The sequence below is a fragment of the Mollisia scopiformis genome (assembly GCF_001500285.1).
Source record: "Mollisia scopiformis unplaced genomic scaffold LY89scaffold_31, whole genome shotgun sequence".
Lineage (NCBI taxonomy): Eukaryota > Fungi > Ascomycota > Leotiomycetes > Helotiales > Mollisiaceae > Mollisia > Mollisia scopiformis.
Genome location: NW_017263611.1, coordinates 676,305 through 695,235, shown reverse-complemented (window position 1 = coordinate 695,235; position 18,931 = coordinate 676,305). Strand labels below are relative to the sequence as shown.

General features: G+C 47.9%; 7 protein-coding genes across 7 annotated transcripts; 5 read left to right on the top strand and 2 right to left on the bottom strand.

The window, feature by feature from the left end:
- Nucleotides 1-33: 33 nt before the first annotated feature.
- On the bottom strand, nucleotides 34-3,600 carry LY89DRAFT_676796 (uncharacterized protein; the record flags this gene model as incomplete). Its single annotated transcript, XM_018213625.1, has 9 exons — nucleotides 34-726; nucleotides 841-1,655; nucleotides 1,711-1,822; nucleotides 1,881-2,052; nucleotides 2,227-2,559; nucleotides 2,855-3,059; nucleotides 3,111-3,140; nucleotides 3,189-3,441; nucleotides 3,592-3,600. The coding sequence occupies 9 exons, from the start codon at nucleotides 3,598-3,600 to the stop codon at nucleotides 34-36; spliced, it is 2,622 nt and encodes an 873-aa protein (XP_018063268.1).
- A 1,807-nt stretch (nucleotides 3,601-5,407) lies between these two features.
- LY89DRAFT_701749 (hydroxymethylglutaryl-CoA reductase) lies at nucleotides 5,408-6,880 on the top strand (the record flags this gene model as incomplete). Its single annotated transcript, XM_018217218.1, has 3 exons — nucleotides 5,408-5,486; nucleotides 5,643-6,527; nucleotides 6,663-6,880. 3 exons carry the CDS (start codon nucleotides 5,408-5,410, stop codon nucleotides 6,878-6,880), a joined length of 1,182 nt encoding a protein of 393 aa, XP_018063267.1.
- A 457-nt stretch (nucleotides 6,881-7,337) lies between these two features.
- Nucleotides 7,338-9,884, top strand: LY89DRAFT_788789 (FAD-binding domain-containing protein). The gene is made up of 3 exons (XM_018223193.1): nucleotides 7,338-8,032; nucleotides 8,082-8,937; nucleotides 9,002-9,884. The coding sequence occupies exons 1-3, from the start codon at nucleotides 7,777-7,779 to the stop codon at nucleotides 9,387-9,389; spliced, it is 1,500 nt and encodes a 499-aa protein (XP_018063266.1). The 5' UTR covers nucleotides 7,338-7,776; the 3' UTR covers nucleotides 9,390-9,884.
- Nucleotides 9,885-9,945: 61 nt separating this feature from the next.
- On the top strand, nucleotides 9,946-11,431 carry LY89DRAFT_658660 (cytochrome P450; the record flags this gene model as incomplete). Its single annotated transcript, XM_018212484.1, has 2 exons — nucleotides 9,946-10,230; nucleotides 10,271-11,431. The coding sequence occupies 2 exons, from the start codon at nucleotides 9,946-9,948 to the stop codon at nucleotides 11,429-11,431; spliced, it is 1,446 nt and encodes a 481-aa protein (XP_018063265.1).
- A 3,226-nt stretch (nucleotides 11,432-14,657) lies between these two features.
- On the top strand, nucleotides 14,658-15,222 carry LY89DRAFT_724883 (uncharacterized protein; the record flags this gene model as incomplete). The annotated part of the gene is made up of 2 exons (XM_018218939.1): nucleotides 14,658-14,956; nucleotides 15,012-15,222. 2 exons carry the CDS (start codon nucleotides 14,658-14,660, stop codon nucleotides 15,220-15,222), a joined length of 510 nt encoding a protein of 169 aa, XP_018063264.1.
- A 906-nt stretch (nucleotides 15,223-16,128) lies between these two features.
- LY89DRAFT_658659 (uncharacterized protein) lies at nucleotides 16,129-17,017 on the bottom strand. The gene has a single exon (XM_018212483.1). It carries the CDS (start codon nucleotides 16,900-16,902, stop codon nucleotides 16,315-16,317), a length of 588 nt encoding a protein of 195 aa, XP_018063263.1. The 5' UTR covers nucleotides 16,903-17,017; the 3' UTR covers nucleotides 16,129-16,314.
- Nucleotides 17,018-17,765: 748 nt separating this feature from the next.
- LY89DRAFT_599245 (uncharacterized protein) lies at nucleotides 17,766-18,898 on the top strand (the record flags this gene model as incomplete). Its single annotated transcript, XM_018210082.1, has 2 exons — nucleotides 17,766-18,234; nucleotides 18,282-18,898. The coding sequence occupies 2 exons, from the start codon at nucleotides 17,766-17,768 to the stop codon at nucleotides 18,896-18,898; spliced, it is 1,086 nt and encodes a 361-aa protein (XP_018063262.1).
- Nucleotides 18,899-18,931: the final 33 nt, after the last annotated feature.

Genomic DNA, 18,931 nt, shown 5'->3' with positions numbered 1-18,931 from the left:
TAATTAACATTATACATTAAACATAACTCTCCCTCATTTGCTCTGTGTGGTTGCGACAACGAAAGGCACGCTAGATTTCGTGGCATAAAGATTAAATTGACGTGAGCCACCACAGAATGCAGTGCCTGTCGAAGTGGCCCCAATGGAGCCGCTGCATACGTCCGTACAAGCGTGAGCGCCGTACAGGCTCGTCACCTGTTGGGTTCCAAAGGAGAAGCTGCTCCCAGCATAGCATTCTCGATGGTACTCGACATAGTAGAATGGGTAAATTGTCGGCGTTGGCTTCATGGCGAGAGACGAGACCAGCGATTCGCAAACTTGGGGAGTGATCGAGTTGTTTGCGAGGAGGAGTGGGAGGGCGTGAGCACTGGCTGTATCTACAAAACATCCCATGTAGGCATACCCAGTGGCGCTCGAGACAGACGAGGATGAGACTGATGTGGCGAGGGTTGTTAGAGACGTTGTGGTTGCGATATTGGACGAGGGGCCGGACGTTGATGAGAGTGTGCTACTAGTGCTCGAGACAACCAAACTACTTGTGCTGGAAAGCGCAGATGTAGATAAGGTGTTGGAGAGGAGTGTGGTAGGAATCGTCGAAGAAGCTATAGTCGAGAGGGACGAAGAGGTCAAAGAGCTTGTTATGACACTTGAGCTAGACGACAACATCGAGCTAGATATCGCACTTGAGGAGGAAGATAATATCGTAGTCGTAGAGCTACTCTGGGACTGTAATTGGTTAGTATATGTTTTCACTACTATAGGAAGACATTAGGAGTAAAATGTATCTCCGCCCTAGCCTGGGTGTGCCGACTTTGTAGCAAGCAGGTTTTGGAGACTTACCAGTGTAGAACAAGAGACAGTGCATGCAGATGCTGTCCCCACAAGCATAACCTCTTTCCAGCCACCATTTGACCAGAAAGTGAGGATTGAGGCGGAAGACCCCGTCACGGTAGGCGTGAACGTAAGGGAGATCGTAATGTTGCTCTTGGATGCAATGGTTGCGCCATTAACGGGCAATCCAATCGCGGTAAAGCCGCTCCCAACCACAACAGGGCTTCCAGAGGTGGACACATTTTGATACGGAGCTCCGTACGCATTTTGGTAAGCAAAGCCAGTGAAGGACATGGCTCCAGCACCATCATTCTTGACAAGTAGCGACGCAGTTGACGAAGTGCCAATTGAAAGTCTGCTAAAGTCGATTTGTACGGCGCTGAGGTCTATGTATCCTCCAGTTGCTGTGACAGTGGCAGTCATCGGGAGACTCGCATACGGAATGACCCCGGAGGGCTTCATAAGGCTCAAAGACCCAGCAACAGCTCCGGGTGCAACATCGATACAGTTAGCGGTACGTGTCAATTCAATGGCAGCCGAGGTTAGGTTAAGTGTAACCGCCATGGTGAACGACGCTCCAGCGGCTAAAGTGGCTGGCACACCGGAGCATTGAAAGATATCAAGGTTGGTAGAGCAACCATTCATTGTCAAGGCCGTCTGCCCAGCTGTGCACTTGACGTTGATGACCTTTGTAAGGCCAGCAACGACAGAGCCAAATCCGACACTGGTAGACGCGCATGTGATTGCAGGAGTTGTGGATGCATCTATGCCATATATTTGGTTGGTCTCTGTCGTGTAAACTCTGGCATTACCAAATGCAGGGCCTAGTATAGATCATGAGCTCTTTGAATTGCGATGGAAGGGATTGAGTCTTCTTACGTTGGTATTTTTGCAATCGACCTGTACTCACGGTGCTGATCGGTTGTAGAACACCGTCAACGGGGATTGCGTTGTAAGCAACGAGGCCATTGTTCACGTCTGCCAACCATACCTGTTCTCCAATTAGTCTCGATCATCTCTCATCGTCACTTCCAGCGGCATTGACATACAATCGCAGAACCAGTTTGCCCATTCAGACTAGTGACAGTTGGAGCTCCAACACCAGCAAATTGAATAGCAGATTGACCGGCAAGTACGAATTGCGGGACACCATTGGCACCAGTTGTGAACTTGTCCGCGTAAAGATACGCTCCAGCACCAGCCTGGGAGGTCGGACAATAGCTAAACATCACGTGAGAGGGAGGAAGAACATATTGGGAGATGTACTAACTATACATAACCTCCTTCCGCTGGGTAACTCGCAACTCCACTCAAGAGTTTGTTAGAGCTGGTAATCGTTTGAAGAACTTGACATCGTTAGCACTTTCGATGTATGATGCGTTTCCAGGCTCTCACCTCCATCGGAACCGCCAGTCCCCAGTGGCGAAACCCCCAAGGTTGTTCGCATCCATGAAATAGATCTTTCCGCTTTTCCCCCCTGCAACCACAACTTGAGAAACACCGCCACCAGAAAAGTAAGGCGAAAGTAGAGCAGCTCCAGAAGAGCCAAAATCTGTATCACCACCGTCTAGCGATGCGTATTCGTAAGGTTCAAAGTAATCGTTCTGCGCAAAGACACCAGAGGAAGACAATCCCATATCGACAGTGGCTTGCTGAAGGGTGCTAATCGGAATCTTGCCGTTGGCTGAAATGCCCTTGCCGTTATCACCAGCTCCACCGGCACCGTTTCTAGGAGACATTAGTCAAAACTTCGGGGAAAACTGCGCTTTCACAAAACATTGGTCCATCTTGAGCTCGGGAGGTCTGAATTCATGCAATGACGTGGTTAACATATCCAGTGACAAAAAAGACTCTGTTATTTGTGACATCCGCGGCAATTCCAAAGCCTGACTGCCAGATACCGGCTTTTCCTCCACCTTAGACAGTATAGTCAAGTGTTTGCGGTTGAGGTGCGCCGGGACTAGCTTCCATAGCTTGAATGCTAGTAACACCAACTCCTGGAGTCTTGCTGACTGCAACTAACATTCCTGTGTAGTTGAAATTATCGCAATGACCACCAAAACCTCCAATGATAGTATTGCCAAGCATCGCCAAGCCCTGTCTATTGAGGACTGTGCCGCCAACAAAATATCGTGTGTGGTCGTTGTCCGCATAGTGACCGTCGATTATGATGGCAGGAAAGACATCGGTAAGGCCAGGAAGTTGAATAGCATAGAACTTGTATTGTCCTGGTTTATGTCAGCTTCAAGAAAGCCTAGAAAGGCCGAAACAAAGCTTACCCTGAAGAGTACCGGCGGGCCCAGTAGCAGCTGCATTTTGTGTCAATAATGTTTACATGTCTCTGCATGAGTACTTACCTCCTTTGTAGCCCTTGGAGAACAAGTACATGATATCCGTTGCAGGATCAATAATTGGGGTACCTGTAATCCCGACAGTGTTGGGAATGTCTCCGCAATTGCCAGTATCGACGGATTGGAAAGGAGGATCAAGAGTTCTTTGGTTGATCACAGTGCCAGTCAAGCCATCTAGAATTCTGATATTGTTCTGGTTGGAGACCACAATGACTTGCTTGTTAGGACCGCCAGGCGGGGTCCAAACGAGGGGTTTCGCCTATATCCGAACCAATGAATCAGTATATTTCCGTTGTTCCGCACATTTCAGCTGTACGACTGATGTTGTAGAGATACCAAGCGACTTCTTTCCTTATGGCCCGTGAAACAGCGAACAGAAAGCACCTCTGGTCGAGGAGAGGTGACTTACGTAGAACATTTCGAGGGTATTGAATGCCACTTTCCAATTCAATGCAAAAGTACTCGCAATGGCGGGAGAAATATTGTGGTTAGGCAGATAACCAGATTGTGCTGGATCGGTATCCTGAAGGAAATCTGTTGTAGCAGACGCATGAATGACTGCAGGCAGAACTGCCAGCCCTAGGAGAGAGAGGGACCCTCATCGTCAACGAACGTGGGTGATGTTTTCCCGGATAAAAATACAATGGAATCAACGACTGGACGACAAAGGGGATGGTGGTGCCAAGTTATATCTGTAGACAGGTTCGGGGAGTGCTTTTCGACAGACAATTGTAAGACATGTTCAATAACTATATTTCGGAACGGTCTGACCATCTTCAGCCTCGCGTGTCGCGTCAAATCAAGACCCATCTGTGTCAGTCCAGGAAAGAAATCGCCTTCTCAACCTCGTAGAAGGAGTCGAATCAAGCTTTTCCTGTCGAAGAGTTCGACATGTTCCAGGTGTGGCAGCCGAATCAGCGCAGAGCCAATCTCTTGGTGACTCGCGGTTTTAGACTTCTGGCCACTTGGCCGCGAACCGAAATACATCGTCAGACAGAAAGGTCAGGAACAAGGTGCCAATCACTGCTCTTTCCCAAGAGTGTCGAGGTCGACGTTGCTTTGAATGAGTTGTTGATAAAGATTGTCTCCGAATCCCTTCAACTCAGCAAGGGGGACAGTATAATCTGGCTATTGGGCTGAGACTGCCGTTTTCGAGTCTCCTTCGAGAGATGACCGACCATTGCGTGGACCTTAAATTGTACAATGTGACGATGTTTGTAATTGCAATTGTGTAATTGGATGAAAAAATAAGGACACAGCGACAAAACAAAGCACAGTACCTCGAAGACGTTAGCTGGTAGACGTGGGACAAGCTGAATGAGATGGGTATGTCACTGGACAAATGCACGGGCCAGACTGAGATAGCTGGTCCTCACGTGATGCCATATTGCCCATGAGTCAGCAAGCCCGGAAGTGTGAGATGTTCCTTTCCGGGCTGGCTGAACTGGTTTTGCTCATCCCTACATGTCAGGAATTCCGTGATGGTTTTTGACTGCTTTCCGTTCCGACGGTCATCGTTCTTTCAATTTGAGCTCTCTCTACTCCAACTTAGCTTGAAGTGTATTTTGCCATGATTTTGATCTATATGTACCAATTGATAGCGACGTCCTTATTTAAAGCTGAATTTGGATGGAAATTGAGCTTATGAGCGAAGTAAGGCAGGGCCCGGCTCCCTTACTATAATTCCATTTTACAATGTCTCGAATCTTTGGAAGCGTGGTAATATAATTTCTCTGGCCACACATCATGGGTGGCATTCCAAATGAAGGTTATCGCAAGTTGAGAGGAGCTGACGAGGGTCGTTGAAAGAGGTCGATATTTCAAATCTTCCGATGGTCGCTGTAACGACCGTACTGTCCCCATTGCGGCACGCTATCGCTCGCATGAGGGTTCAATGAGATGAACCGCGATACACTGTTGCCAGCAGGGTTCGCATTCACATGCATGCATGCTGGGGTCGATTGGGCAGAGCCTCGAGGCTGAAGTAGAGTGGCTTGAATGTCAAGACCTGATAGGGAGGAAACGACGAGGGCGTCAGCCAGACGTTGACGCCACATTTCCTGGACTCCATTGACCCTTCCCAACATGGAAGAATACTCAGTACCTACCTACAGTAGGTAGGTAGGTATTTGAACCTTTCCCTCCGAAACGCCTCCGAAGAAAATTTTGTCTCAGTTTGACAGCTCAACAACAAGCCTCATCACTCACGAATCCACTCACAAATCATGGCTTTGGACGAGTTCGACACCACTCCGAGACAAGATACACCGGCGCTGTCTCGCCACAAGAAAAGCTTCGTCGCTGGTATGTCACCCCTGACTCTAGGACATTAAGATGTTGCCGACAGATAGATAAGGGTAGATAGTGACTTCTTCTTAGGATCTGACACTGCTATTCTTCCCCAAGGATCTCATCCAGCCATCGCAGCTGCAAAGAAGCGTGAAAGTATCGCGTCCCAAGTCGCCAACTTGAAGCACATTTCCCGAGACTTGACGACTTCTCAAGGTATCAAGATCGAGAACCATGTTGGCTTCACGCAAGTTCCGGTCGGTCTTGCTGGTCCATTGACAATCAACGGCACCTATCAAAAATGCAAAGAAGTCTATGGACCTCTTGCGACCGTTGAACCAACGCTGGTAGCTGCATGCTCCCGAGGCTGCAAGCTGTTTTCGACATGTGGCGGCATTTCCACCTCTGCACTCACAGAAGGTCTATCTCGAGTACCAGTATTTGTATTCTCGACCATCTCTGCAGCGGTTGCGTTCTACCACCGTGTCCCAGACTTGCTAGGAGAGTTCAAAGTCAGCGCTGAAAAGACAAGTCGACATGCCGTTCTTCTGTCCCTGACTCCTCACATTATTGGAACTGGTGTACACGTCAAGTTCATGTACTCCTGTGGAGACGCCGCTGGACAGAATATGGTTACCTTGGGAACACATGCTACCTGTACCGATTTTCTCTCTTCCGAATCTCGACCAGTCGAATTGATCGACTTCCAGCTCGAGGGAAACATATCTTCGGACAAGAAGCTCTCATGGGGATCTGTTCACGAACCACGTGGTGTTTCGGTCATGGCGTGGAGCACGATCACGAATGATGCAAGCCTGAAGATCATGGGATCCTCGACCAAGCGTCTGAAGACTGTCCTCACGCGAATTGAGGAAGGTGGCTTGAGAAATGGAAATCTCGGACAATGCCTCAATACGGCAAATGTGGTTACGGCCATGTTCATCGCATGTGGCCAAGACGCAGCATCGGTCCTCGAATCTGGATGGTCGCAACTTACTGCTGAAGTTGATGACGAGACTGGAGATCTCACGTTGAGCCTGTTCTTCCCATCACTTCGTAAGTATAAATCCTGCCCTGCATTGACTTTTTCATGAGGAGCCGAAATTCCGATACATCGATGTGGTCGTTGAGGGATCTCGTAGCTTGCCGACTCCTCATCATCTTTTGCGAGTCCATGCTAACTTCCTTTAGTGGTCGGCACAGTTGGTGGTGGTACAGGATATGCGACGCAGAAGGAAGCCCTGGATCTCATCGGATGCTCTGGTGAAGGCAAGAAATGGGCATTTGCTGAGACCGTCGCTGCATTTGCTCTAGCATTGGAAGCTTCTACGCTGGCCGCTCTTGCCAACGATACTTTCGCAGCCAGCCACAAGACCTTGGCGAGAGATGGCAAGCTATCGAAATTGTGAAGCAGAGACAAAAGGATACTCATATACTTAGCTTAGCAGAATTGTGCTCTTTAGATGGCTACTCGTGGACTCTATAGATTGTCAAATTAACCAAAAGGGCTAGATTATTAGCTTTTATTCGAGGGCTGTAATAGAACTGGAACGCATTTATCGCTCTGCTCTTGTCTCGGTGATCATGACCATTGGAGGAGAATACTCCCCTGAATCCCTGAAATAGCCTTTCAGTAGCCCAGATATCCTAAGCTCACTCTTGAACTAACTTTTTTCTTCATCATATGTTGGATGATAGGATCGAGGATCGCCCTGTGGCTGGCTAATTGACTGCGTGAACTTCGAGACTTTGTAGGGCAGGATGACCCGAGGTTGTCCCGATAGACGAGGCCTAATCGACTGGTAACACAGTCCCAGTCCACATTCTAGCCTCGTCCCATTTCATGCAATCTGCAGACGCGCAGACGCAGCACGTCCCAATAATAAACAAGTTTCCCGTTCATGCATACAATTGGCATCGTGTCAGAAACATGATGTGTTGGCAACCAGCCCGCCACGTAGGGACCGTCCGGCGGTCAAGACGTGGTGGCCCGGAAGCATCATGTCGCGATGCAGGATGTCGGTCGATGTTTTTTCCTTCTCTTGCACATTAAGTAATTGCTAGGAGGGATTTTCAGTGAGTCAATTGACTATCAGGTCAGGGCACTTGTCGAAGGAGCGTTGGATCAATTGACTTGGGGAATCTCTGGAGAAGAATTTCGATTTGAAAGAAACCGCATTCGAGTTTCGACGGAGCGCCCAGTCCATTAATCGAGGTTCCAGCGTGGTGGTTCGATAGGGCTGACTTTCCTCGACACACCGAATACCCTCAAAAAATTTTTTTTTCCACCCGCATTCTCGACATTATGGGTTCTTCGCAAAGTACCCTCGACAGATCCATAAAAAGAGCTCTCGGTAAAGATAGAGATCTGTACGCTTTTCCAGGAAATCCTTTCTACGCACTCAGAGATGTCAAATTATACAATCAGACATATCCGGTCAAACCAGCTGCGGTCGTATATCCGAAGACTGCTGCTCAGGTAGCGGCAGTGATTAAATGCGCTGTCGATGCGGGTCGGAAAGTCCAAGCTCGCTCGGGTGGACACAGCTATGCCAATTATTGTACCTGCACTTCCATCATTGCATGAGAATTGAGTGCTAATCATTATAGGTCTGGGAGGGATCGATGGTGCAGTGGTCATTGACTTGAAACATTTTCAGCATTTTTCAATGGATCCTGAAACATTTATTGCCACTGCTGGAGGTGGAACTCTACTTGGAAATTTGACCAAGAAGATGCATGATGCTGGACATCGTGCAATGGCTCATGGGACCTGTCCCCAAGTTGGTCTTGGTGGACACGCAACCATAGGAGGCCTCGGGCCAAGTTCTCGTCTCTGGGGCGCTGCTCTTGATCACATTGAAGAGATTGAGGTTGTGCTTGCCGATTCATCGATCAAACGGGCGTCCGCAACTCAGAATTCCGACATCTTCTGGGCTGTGAAGGGAGCAGGTGCCAGTTTTGGAGTCGTGACGGAATTCGTGTTGCGTACGGAGAAAGAACCTGGCGAAGCTGTGCACTTCTCGTATTCTTTCACAATCGGCACCTATGCTTCCATGGGAGTAGTATTCAAAGCGTGGCAAAAGTTCGTCGCCAATCCGAGTCTCAGCCGCAAATTTGCTTCTGAGGCAATCATCACTGAAGTCGGGTTGATCATATCTGGGACTTACTACGGATCCAAGAAAGAATATGATGCCCTAGAGATGGACGATAGATTTCCAGGACATCAAAAAGCCAAGACGATTGTTTTCCGAGATTGGTTGGGACTTGTAGCGCACTGGGGCGAAGAAGTAGCCTTGCTACTCGGCGGAGGGCTGTCTGGTCCCTTGTATACGAAGTCCATGACTTTCAATGGTTGCGATCTCATTCCAGACAGTGTTATTGACTCGCTGTTCAGCTACCTCGACCAAGTAGAAAAGGGGACACTGATCTGGTTCATAATTTTCGATCTGGCAGGGGGCGCTGTGTAAGTACCATTCCCATCGTGCAATTAGAAGATCATAAAGCAGGATTACTAACTTGACAACTAGAAATGACATTGCACAAGATGCGACAGCATATGCACACCGCGATGCTCTTTTCTACCTCCAGTCTTACGCTGTCGGTGTAGGTAAAGTCGCAGAGAAAACCAAGAATTTCCTCAGAGGCGTCAACACGCTTCTGAAGGACGGAACTCCTGGAGGCGACGAGTTTGGAGCCTACGCTGGATATGTCGACCCTGAACTTCCAGACGGTCCTCTAGCTTACTGGCGCACAAATTTGCCTCGACTGGAACAAATCAAAAGCATGGTCGACCCCGACGACGTCTTCCATAATCCTCAGAGCGTGGAGCCAGCCGGCTCACGAGAGACGCCATCTCCAAATGGTGTCCTGAAGAAGGCCAAACCAAAGTCGCGCAAACGAATATTCTGTTTCTGATTCGAACCAAGACTGAATTATGTACGAATAGAGCCAGGATTTCCATTTATAACAATATCGCGATCAAACCTCGTGATGCCGTATTTACGTATTTCCACGATACCAAGCACATTTTTGCTTGATGATTTTTCTTTTCGACGTTCGATACCCTTAGGAGGCCAATTTGCTGAAAATTAACGAAGATTGCGGGGTTTTGGATGATATCACACGCGTTCGGGTTGCATTCCCTTTTAAAAAGTTGATCCGAGGCTTGTCCATGCAAGTCCCGACCTATCCTGGCCCTTGAATCGGGAAGGGGCCAATTGATCTCTGTGTTGGCGAAATTACGTGAGCAGCTGGAGGCTTTTCAGTTTGGTAGAGGGGTATTTCCAGTATCATGTAAGACTTTAGGCCACCGAAGCGAATGACCTTAAGTGGGCCAATGCGGGCCTCACAACAATAAATTGCAAGACAGATCTAATACATAGAATGTACATTTTCTTGTCGATGTCGGTCCTGATTTCTTGAGCATTCTTTCCATATTTATGCTTGTTTTGTTCTTGACTTCTTATGAAATATGGCTGCTCAGAACATTCTCCTCGCTGTAGCGATCTTGCTTCTTGCCAAGCTGTTCATGAATTGGTACAAGTATTGTTCTATCCCTGGACCCTTGCTTGCTGGTACTTCTGATTTATGGCGAGCATATTATCAGTATCGAGGACAGTTGCGTTCGAAATTGTTGACGTTGCATAAGATCCACGGACCGATCGTTCGTTATGGAGTGGACGCTGTCAGTATCAGTGATCCTAGCGCTATCAGTATAATATACGGATCTCGTGCTGGATTCGTAACAGTGAGTACTGTATCAAAACCCTAGTTCGATCACTGATTATTTCGTGTAGGCGGAATCATACAAAGTCCTCGTTGGGATCTCCAATGGTAAAGAAGTTGCTTCCCTAGTAAGCACTGCCGATGAAGCCAAGCACGGGGCTTTGCGACGATCTGTTTCCAAGGCATTCACACCAGCAGCCGTCTTGGACTACGAAGTTTATATTGACCAGACGATCCCTGACCTCCTGCAAGCTCTTGAAAGACACGAAACGGTTGACTTGTCCGAAATGATGCTTCTCTACTCGATGGATTCCGCGACCCGAGTCTCTTTCGGCGAAACCCTAGGCTGTCTTGAATCTGAATCAGATGTAGGAGGGACCATCCAATTGATTCGTGACAGGTTCAATCATTGGGGCTGGTGGTCTTCCATCCCAACTTTGGAGAGATTGGTGTATAGAAATCCCTACTCGATGAGAGTCCAGAGGACGCCATCCAGTATGGCTGCCAAAGCAGTGTCCTTATTGAAAAGTCGAGCAGACACCACAGAAGACAAAACTCATTCGGATTTGCTCCAGAAATTCATACAAGCTGGCCACGATTCTCCCGAAACGCTCGATATGACAGGAATAGTCGGCTTGCTCATGTCCACGATTTCAGGGGCAGGGGATACGACGGCTACAACAATGACTGCTTGGCTCTTCAATCTCATGAAGAGCCCGGAGGTCATGCGTAAGCTCAGGGCCGAGATCGTGGAAGCCAAATTGTCGGTGCCTCCTTCATTCGCTGAAGTCAACAAGCTTCCATACTTGAACGCAGTCCTGAAAGAATCTATGCGTGTTTACCCTACTCCCACCTTTCCAATGGAACGCAAGGTCCCTTCCGGTGGCGTCTCGATAGCTGGGACCTTCTTTCCTGAGGGTATAACTGTGGGTTGTATGCCTTCCGCGATCCATATGAATCCAACTGCTTTCGGAGAAGATGCCGAGGTCTTCAGACCGGAGAGGTGGTTGGAGGCAGATGAGGATTCTTTGAGGAGTATGGAATCTGCTCATTTGGGGTTCAGTCGTGGAAGGAGAGCGTGTTTGGGACAGCATATTGCGGTGATGCAAATGAAGAAAGTTATTTCTTCTCTCATTGTAACTTTTGGTGTAAGTGTCCTCCCGCTTGGCCGTCTCATTTGCACCTTTTATCGATATGAAGAATATTTTTCCGTGTCGATCCGGACTTTGTGAAGGAAGCGGAGGCTATGTATCTAGTGCTGACATCTCTTTCAGCTTGAACTTGTGGACCCAGCTGCGTCTCTTGATGCCGATTTCTCTCCCGCAGTGGCGTGCTTGAAGCCTCTGTATGTTAAAGTCAGCAAGAGAATATAAGATTGGCAGCGATCAAGCTTCGACATAGCCTGCGATGTGAGTGATATACAGAACCTCGTTCTACAATTAATACTGCTTCTTGAGGCTTGCATCAGAGTCAATTTGGTAAGGAGACGCGCCAAGTATTATCTCGAACGCGTGTAAGTACTAGGAAACATATAACTCAAACGAAACCCGCATTCGAAAGAGACATTGGCTTGATGTAGCGGACTCGGCCTCGCGTGCACGTGAGGCAGGGTCCATTTTCGGGTAGAATAAATTTCCTTTCCCAGAGGGTATCTTTCGGTTCAACGGTCCAAAATTTCCTTTGCTTTCGAGCAGATGCCGAACTTCCCTCAATTCTTCTCTTAATCAAAGGCAAAGGAGCCAGTAACCTATTGTCATCACGATGAGAGAACCAACGCCTCCTCCGAAACCAGACCGTCGGGCTCACCGCGAGTATGGTCAGCGCGGAGACCCCTTCCGTAGACCTGACCATCTCTGTTGCTCGTCGTGGCTATGGACCTGGTCAGTTGAATACCAACCAACGCGTTCAACGTGGTTCTGGCACTCGACAACCCGCTGCTACACATCCTGATCCCCCGCTTGGTTCCCCCCAACAGCGTGGCCATTGTTCACCCCATAAAGTCTCCAACGACACCTTTGTGTCATTTCGAATGCCCAAGGTGGTTCCAACTGATCCTAATGTCCACCGAACTTCGACTGTCTTCGAGTCTAAGCGCAAGGAAAAGACCGCCGAAGAGAGCTTGGACATCTTGGACACTGCGTGAGTTTTCGACATGAACATCTCTACGAAGGATTATACTAATTTTACCACTAGTTCGGACAACTGAGTAGATGACCGACTTGTCGTTTGGCAACCCAGGCTGAGATTCCAATCACGATCCCGAATCTTCGTTTATGGACAATAGCCAGCAACAAGACAGCTTCATGAACTCAACTCCATCTAGCCGAAAATCCAAGCCAGCCGTCGGATCTGATGAGTGGGACAAGACTCGAGATATCCTGGATTGATGGTTCATTCGCCTCGAATACACATGTGGACAATGGGATTGTTAAGTAATCATTGAGAATAGAGGTTTCATTACGTGGTTGCTGAATTGAAGACCTTTAGTTTACCATGCACAATACAATGAAACTCCTTCTTGAATTCTTTCTTTGGCATAAGCAGTTTTCTAAAACCCTGTCCCATATGGGCCAACGTTGCTGCCAGAGGTATCCTCTTTGCTAGACGACCCCTTTGGTAGACGACCCTGTGACAACAATACCCCGAAAGGGGCTCGATCCGAACCAATGAGCGTCCAGGTTTGTGAATATAAGGGATCGCTCGGTAGTATCGTGAAAAGATGCATCCATCAGAGAAAGTGCTGGCTGGGAGCGTGGCGTTATCACCTCGAGATTTGTCGTTATACGTCGTTGTCTGTCGTTGTTGTCGTTGTGGATGACCAAAGATGAAGGTTCACCTCAACACCTCAACTACATTAATTCGTGTAACATCCTGGTGCAGCTCCTTTATCCCCTTCCCCCCTTTGTCCCACACTTCTTCGTTTCGATAGGGGGCTCGGTTCGCGGGATTACTTCGGCATGTATTCACACCCCGTACAAAACACCCTTCTTCCGTTTCTGTCTATATGTTGTTGATGACAGATAGCACACACATACAGTGGCCCAAGGCAGAAGAGTACTCGGTCTTCTTTCAAAAGGGTAAAAGGGGAAGAGAGAACATCGAAGAGTGGAGCTATCTTGCTTCGATACCCGGCCTTCCGTCATAGGTCCACATATCACGTACATACCAAGGCTTCACAAGGCTGAGCACTATACCGACTTACGAGATGCGAAAGGGTTGTCATATATATAACACAGTCTAATCCATTCATTGCTCTCTAAATAAATCTCAAGTCACAATGTGTTTCGGCCGACATAGCAGAGATCTTGGTGGCGACATGGCAGCTCGAATTCCCCCAACAGACAATGAGGCCAAGAACGAGACCCTTGACTCGAGAGGAGACAACGTAGTCACAAGTAAAAACGAGAGTCCTAAGGATGAGCGGGGAGAATCGCTGGGGTAAGTGCTCGGCCTAGATGATGTGAGGTATGCTGATCAGAACAGCCTCGATCTCTTCGCTCAGAGACAGAAACGGCTAAGGGAGGCGTATCCAGATGGGAACATACCAAAAGAGATGCAGAGATTCAATGAGTCGGGGATGGTCCAGGGAAATCTGGGTGGTCCCCTTGGTGGAGGTGCTGGGATGGCAATGTCGGGCGGATTTTGAGAATAGTCACGTGATTGATATTTTGAAGTCTCAATTGATACCTGGAAGCTTTACGAAGGCTGTGGTGCCAAAACATTCTGTAACATAGCTCTAATAATCATTAAATGCAGCGCTCACTAGCTGCGGACATTTTATTATTGTTTGGATTGGAAATGGTCAAGTGACAGTCTGCGTCTTGGTTCAGGTCTTTGCTCCTATTGTCAAGGAACAGAGAGAAGACCACATTTGTGTTACGTTTTACCAGGTATGGATATCCAATGCTATTACCGATGGGACAATTGTAAGCCCCCATATGATCTCAGTGCAAAGAAGGAATTTCTTTTACTTCTGGTCCAAAGTAAAGTTAACGTATCAAAATGAACGCTACAGAGCGGAAGACAATCTTTGGGGTCAATCTATTACAATTGATGGACTGATGGGACAATAGCAGTAGTCTTAGAACATAATAGCTGTATATCTGAGCTCGAGGAAAAGGTGAATATTTTACCCGAGCACAAGCTCAATATCGAGACTCCTATTGTCTCCATCTCGCTTATATTTCAACACCGACAAAGCCATACCATTGTCGCCATATATCCAACCCAGTGGTTGATTTCAACAATACTGTACTGAGCACAATACCTGGGAATATCTGGCAGGAAACTTCTATATATACTCGAGCTCTCAGCTCTCTTTTCAAACTTTTTTTCTTCCAGCGTTCCCAAGTTTTTCTGCTTCCACATAAAGTTTCTTCGTCCTGCTTTGACTTCGCAGTCATCAACCACACACACACACACACACACCATACCAACACCACCACCACCGCAACCACCATGGCCTACTACTTGAAAAACGGAGGCACTCCTCGCCGCAAGGCAGTTCCGCTCGACAACCATTTTCAGCCGGTTGCTCCTCAAAAGTTGTCCAAGACGCACCAGGTTCCGGGTTCGATTCCCGGCCTGGCTTCAAGTTCTTCGCCTGCGGGCACTTCACAACTTCCTCTCCCTCCTCCACCACATCAACGTCTGGCTCCTACTTCGGTCTTCGGACCTGTTCTGTCTCCCGGAGATCCCATGAATCTCACTCCAGACTACGAGGGCTTCGGCCACCTAGGGTCTCCTCACGCTGCCTGGTAAGTTTCTTTCCCTCCTGTCCAAAAGAACTTGGCTAACTCATTTCTTCTGCAGGGTCTACCAGCAGATTAACTACCCAGCAATCTGTTCTGCCTTCGGTCCTCCTCCTCTTTCGGAGATCCCAGCATACGCGTTCTGGCCGGCCCCGTTCGTTGTCCCTGCTGCTTATCGTTTTGGTGTCGTTCCTCCCACGTTCGCCGCCGCCGCACCGGCCAGCACCAGCAACAGCACCACATCGCATTCGTCGTACCGGGCCCGTTACTAGGGGTGGATGGGGGGTTGGGGATGGGATGGGATGAGAGTTGGTGTTTTTGGGAAGATGTTGCAAAGAGATGAATGAAGACTGTTCTCCGCTCTCAAATTTTATTACCTTGAATGCTGTGACATGAATTTGTGATATCTTGATAGTAAATCTTATTGATTGATAGTAATCTTCTCCTCCCTGTGAAGAGACTCCAATACTGACCTTCTCCTCCTAGCATGGAGATGGTATGTTGTTAACTTAATCCAATGGTACCATTCGTACATTGGTAACTGGAGAAACAAACCAAGAATTGATGAGGGGGAAGAAGGAATAGTTGATTAATCGGGCATGTCTATCTGAGTGGGAAGAATTCTGGGAGCAGCAATGACCATTCCCCGAAAGACAACAATGTCTCTGGCTTCACGAGTTCAATCAATGGATTGATAAATTGAAAGATTTTGATACAGCCTAGGCTTCTTCATCCAAATCCAGCATTATGGCACTTGCGCTTAATTCTCAACTTCAGCTCAGATATCTCGGAAGAGAAAGAAAGATGCCATGCAGATCGATCAAGAAAGATAAGTATGAAGAGTTATACATATTTTAAAATTGTGAACATGTTAAATGCTCGACCTCAGATAGAAAGTGGTGGGTAGAGACTTCCGGGAGATCTCGTCTGTAAGCACAGCACTCGAACACAGCAAACTGCGTCTTATGGCAAGCAATCAGCAACTTTCGAGTCTGTCATCGAGAGGAGCAAGCACCAGATGTGCAATGAACAGCAGGAGAAAGCAAAGACATAGCTTTGGACACTCAAATATCCTACTTGGACTCAATTTTGGGCTTCAATCATCATTGATCAAGCCTTCGCAAGACAACAAATGGACATTTGGAAGTCTAACATGATTGCTATGAGTATGGACGCCGATCCTAGCATCACCTAGAGGGTGGTAGACGTCTCTTGAAACATGCTAGGCTATAAGCATTTTTTGGTCATGGCAAGAAGACAAATGTCAACAAGCCAAGTGACTGGTATAGACAACACGCACAGTTCGGAATTTAGCACTTGCCTGGACGAAAAGCTGTCCTCGAAACGCCGCTGATTTTCGAATCTCAATATATTCCTCCATCATGAGGTTTCCCTAACCTCGCAACCTCATCACCTCTCATATCTAGATACGCGATCCATCCTTTTTCAGTCCATTCACTCAGGTTCAACCCTTCTTGGTTCGGCTCTAATGTTGCTGCATTGATGCTTAAATATCCACTCCCTCCCTCGACCCAACCTTCTGCTTTTGGCTTCCAGACTGTTTTCTTCCCCTGTCCCTCAATCTCGATATCAACAACTTCACTCTCTCCACTGAACGCAAAGCAGCGGATTGCACAGTTTGGGCAGAAGTACCAGTGGATTCGGTGATCGAAACAGGTGTAGTCTTTGAGTTCGGTGACAGGATCGAGAGGAGAGAGAAGTAGGAAATCGTTGGGAGAGTCCAGTAGACGGACGTGGAAGAAGGACATCTTGTGACAGGTTGAGCAATTGCATTTCCGGATTCTGGTCGTGCTAGTTGATGTTGGTGGGATCGCGGTGATCATTGGAGGAGGAAGGGTAATGTACGCAAAGTACTTTGTGATGCCACAGTGGCACGAACCATGATATGGTCTTCGGGTTGGCTTCGAGGTTGCGGGTTCTTGTGAAGTCATTATGGCTCTGCATGCGTTAGAGCCTCTGTTCGGATTCTTGATATGTGTATATGGAGCACGGCTTGCCTTGAATTGAGTTCCGAGAGACTTCGATTCTTGAGAGGAGGGGTTCACGGAGAGGTTGTCGTACTCTCTTAGAAACGCAGAGTCTCACGGCGAGACTTCTCTCCTGCTTACAGTCAAGCAAGAGAAACTCCAGGAGCGCGTTCATACCCGAGGCAAAAGCGGGGGTTCGCGCGGTATCACCTGACTATGAAAGACCCCTGCCAAGATCTTAGATCTTAGCCGCCGTTGATTCCGAAAGAAAGTCTTTACATCATCGTCGATGAATTCACCCCTTTGCGGCATCATCTGCTCCCTGCCATTCACCGCTTTGCCGCACTCTAGAGCCGGCAGCTATTATTCATGGATTGCTCTAGAGTGAGGATTTCTCTGGTAGGTACCATCCGTACGTGGAATAGCAGAAATGCTCTGGACGATGACGATGTCAAGGTAAGGATTTGTACATATCCTTTTGTTCACGCTCTAGTGGGATTATTTTGTTCTTCCATGTTTCCTTCCCATCAACTATCACCATGTCTGCCCATTCAGAAGATACGCTCGAAGGCCGCATGGTCAACAATGAGCAGGAAGTACCACTAATGCAAAGAGCACTCCCGGGAGTCAGTTCTGCGTACATGGAGAAGGAGAGAAGGATGTGGTCAAAAATGTTCCTTACATTCTGTGTACTTCTGGTAGCAATTGTGCTGGGCATTCTGTCGATATACTGGGGCGCCGACCACTCCCTTCAATTCAATCTTCCCGTCTTTACAGTAGCGATCATCGACTTCGACCAAGGAGAAGTAGGACCATATCTGCAACAGATGGGAGCAAAAGCGCGGTCTGAGGATCCGGAGAATACACTGGGCTACGTGTCGGAACCTGGATCAAAGTACAATTTCTCGAATGAACAAGCGCGAAATGCTTTGAAGCAAGAGGAATTCTGGATCGGCATCGTGATCCAAGCCAATGCCACGACTGCTATGAATTACGCATACAATGAAGGAAATACGAGCTATGATCCGACAGGCTCTGTACATGTCATCTATGAAGAGGGGAGAAATGCTTTGGCCATTGACGAACTCGCATATCCAGCGATGCTTACGTTCATGAACTCTTTCGTTCTGCAGTTTGCCAAGGAGAAGCAGAACTCACTTCTTACAGCCAATGCTGGGAATGCTGCTGCTCTGGAAAGACAAGCTCAATCTCCCATACCGATTGGATTTTCTGTGTACAACACTGCCCCGTATGTTCCAAGCACAGCAGAAGCAGCGACAGAAATTGGCACTATTTGTAAGTCTCTTCCTCGTCCGTTCCAGGCTCTCTCTGATGTGCTGTAGATCTTATAATCATCTCATTTCTGTCGGTCCTAATGTTCAACGCTCTTAACGAAGCCATGATGGGCAAGATCTCCTTGCTCCACTACTATATATACCGTCTCTCACTCTACCCTATACTTTATTTCTTCCTCTCATTGCTCTACCTTGCCCTGTCCTGTGCCTGGCAAATCCGGTTCGACAGGTTCTATGGTGCTTCCGGATACGTTATATATTGGATGTTATCCTGGGTCTCGATGATGGCCTTTGGTCTTGCAGTTGAGAATGTTAATAATGTCCTCGGCCCCCCTTTCACGCCAGTCTTCTTCGTTTTCTGGGTCATTACGAACGTGGCTACTGGATTCTACCCCGTCGAGCTCCTGTCAAACTTCTATTTGTGGGGACTGGCATGGCCGTTGAGACACAACTTGATTGGGTCTAAAGCTATTCTGTTTGGGACGAAAAATCTACTGGGGTTGAATTTCGGGGTGATTATCGCTTGGGTGGCTGTTAGTATTGCGTTGCAGCCGTTCACAATTTGGGTTCAGATGCGGAAGAAGAAAGGAGAGGTTGAAGCACATAAAAGAGAGGTCCTCGAAAGAGTCTATGGAAAGAATGGCGACGAGAAGTCTCGGGGATGAGGGACATCTGCAGGCTTTGATTCCATACGTTGA

Excerpts from the sequence above, each read along its gene's own strand:
- LY89DRAFT_788789 (XM_018223193.1), top strand. The coding sequence starts at position 7,777 with ATGGGTTCTTCGCAAAGTACCCTCGACAGATCCATAAAAAGAGCTCTC. Across the intron at positions 8,033-8,081 it reads ACACAGCTATGCCAATTATT|GTCTGGGAGGGATCGATGGT; the intron begins GTACCTGCACTT and ends TAATCATTATAG. Across the intron at positions 8,938-9,001 it reads GATCTGGCAGGGGGCGCTGT|AAATGACATTGCACAAGATG; the intron begins GTAAGTACCATT and ends CTTGACAACTAG.
- LY89DRAFT_658659 (XM_018212483.1), bottom strand. The coding sequence starts at position 16,902 with ATGACTTCACAAGAACCCGCAACCTCGAAGCCAACCCGAAGACCATAT.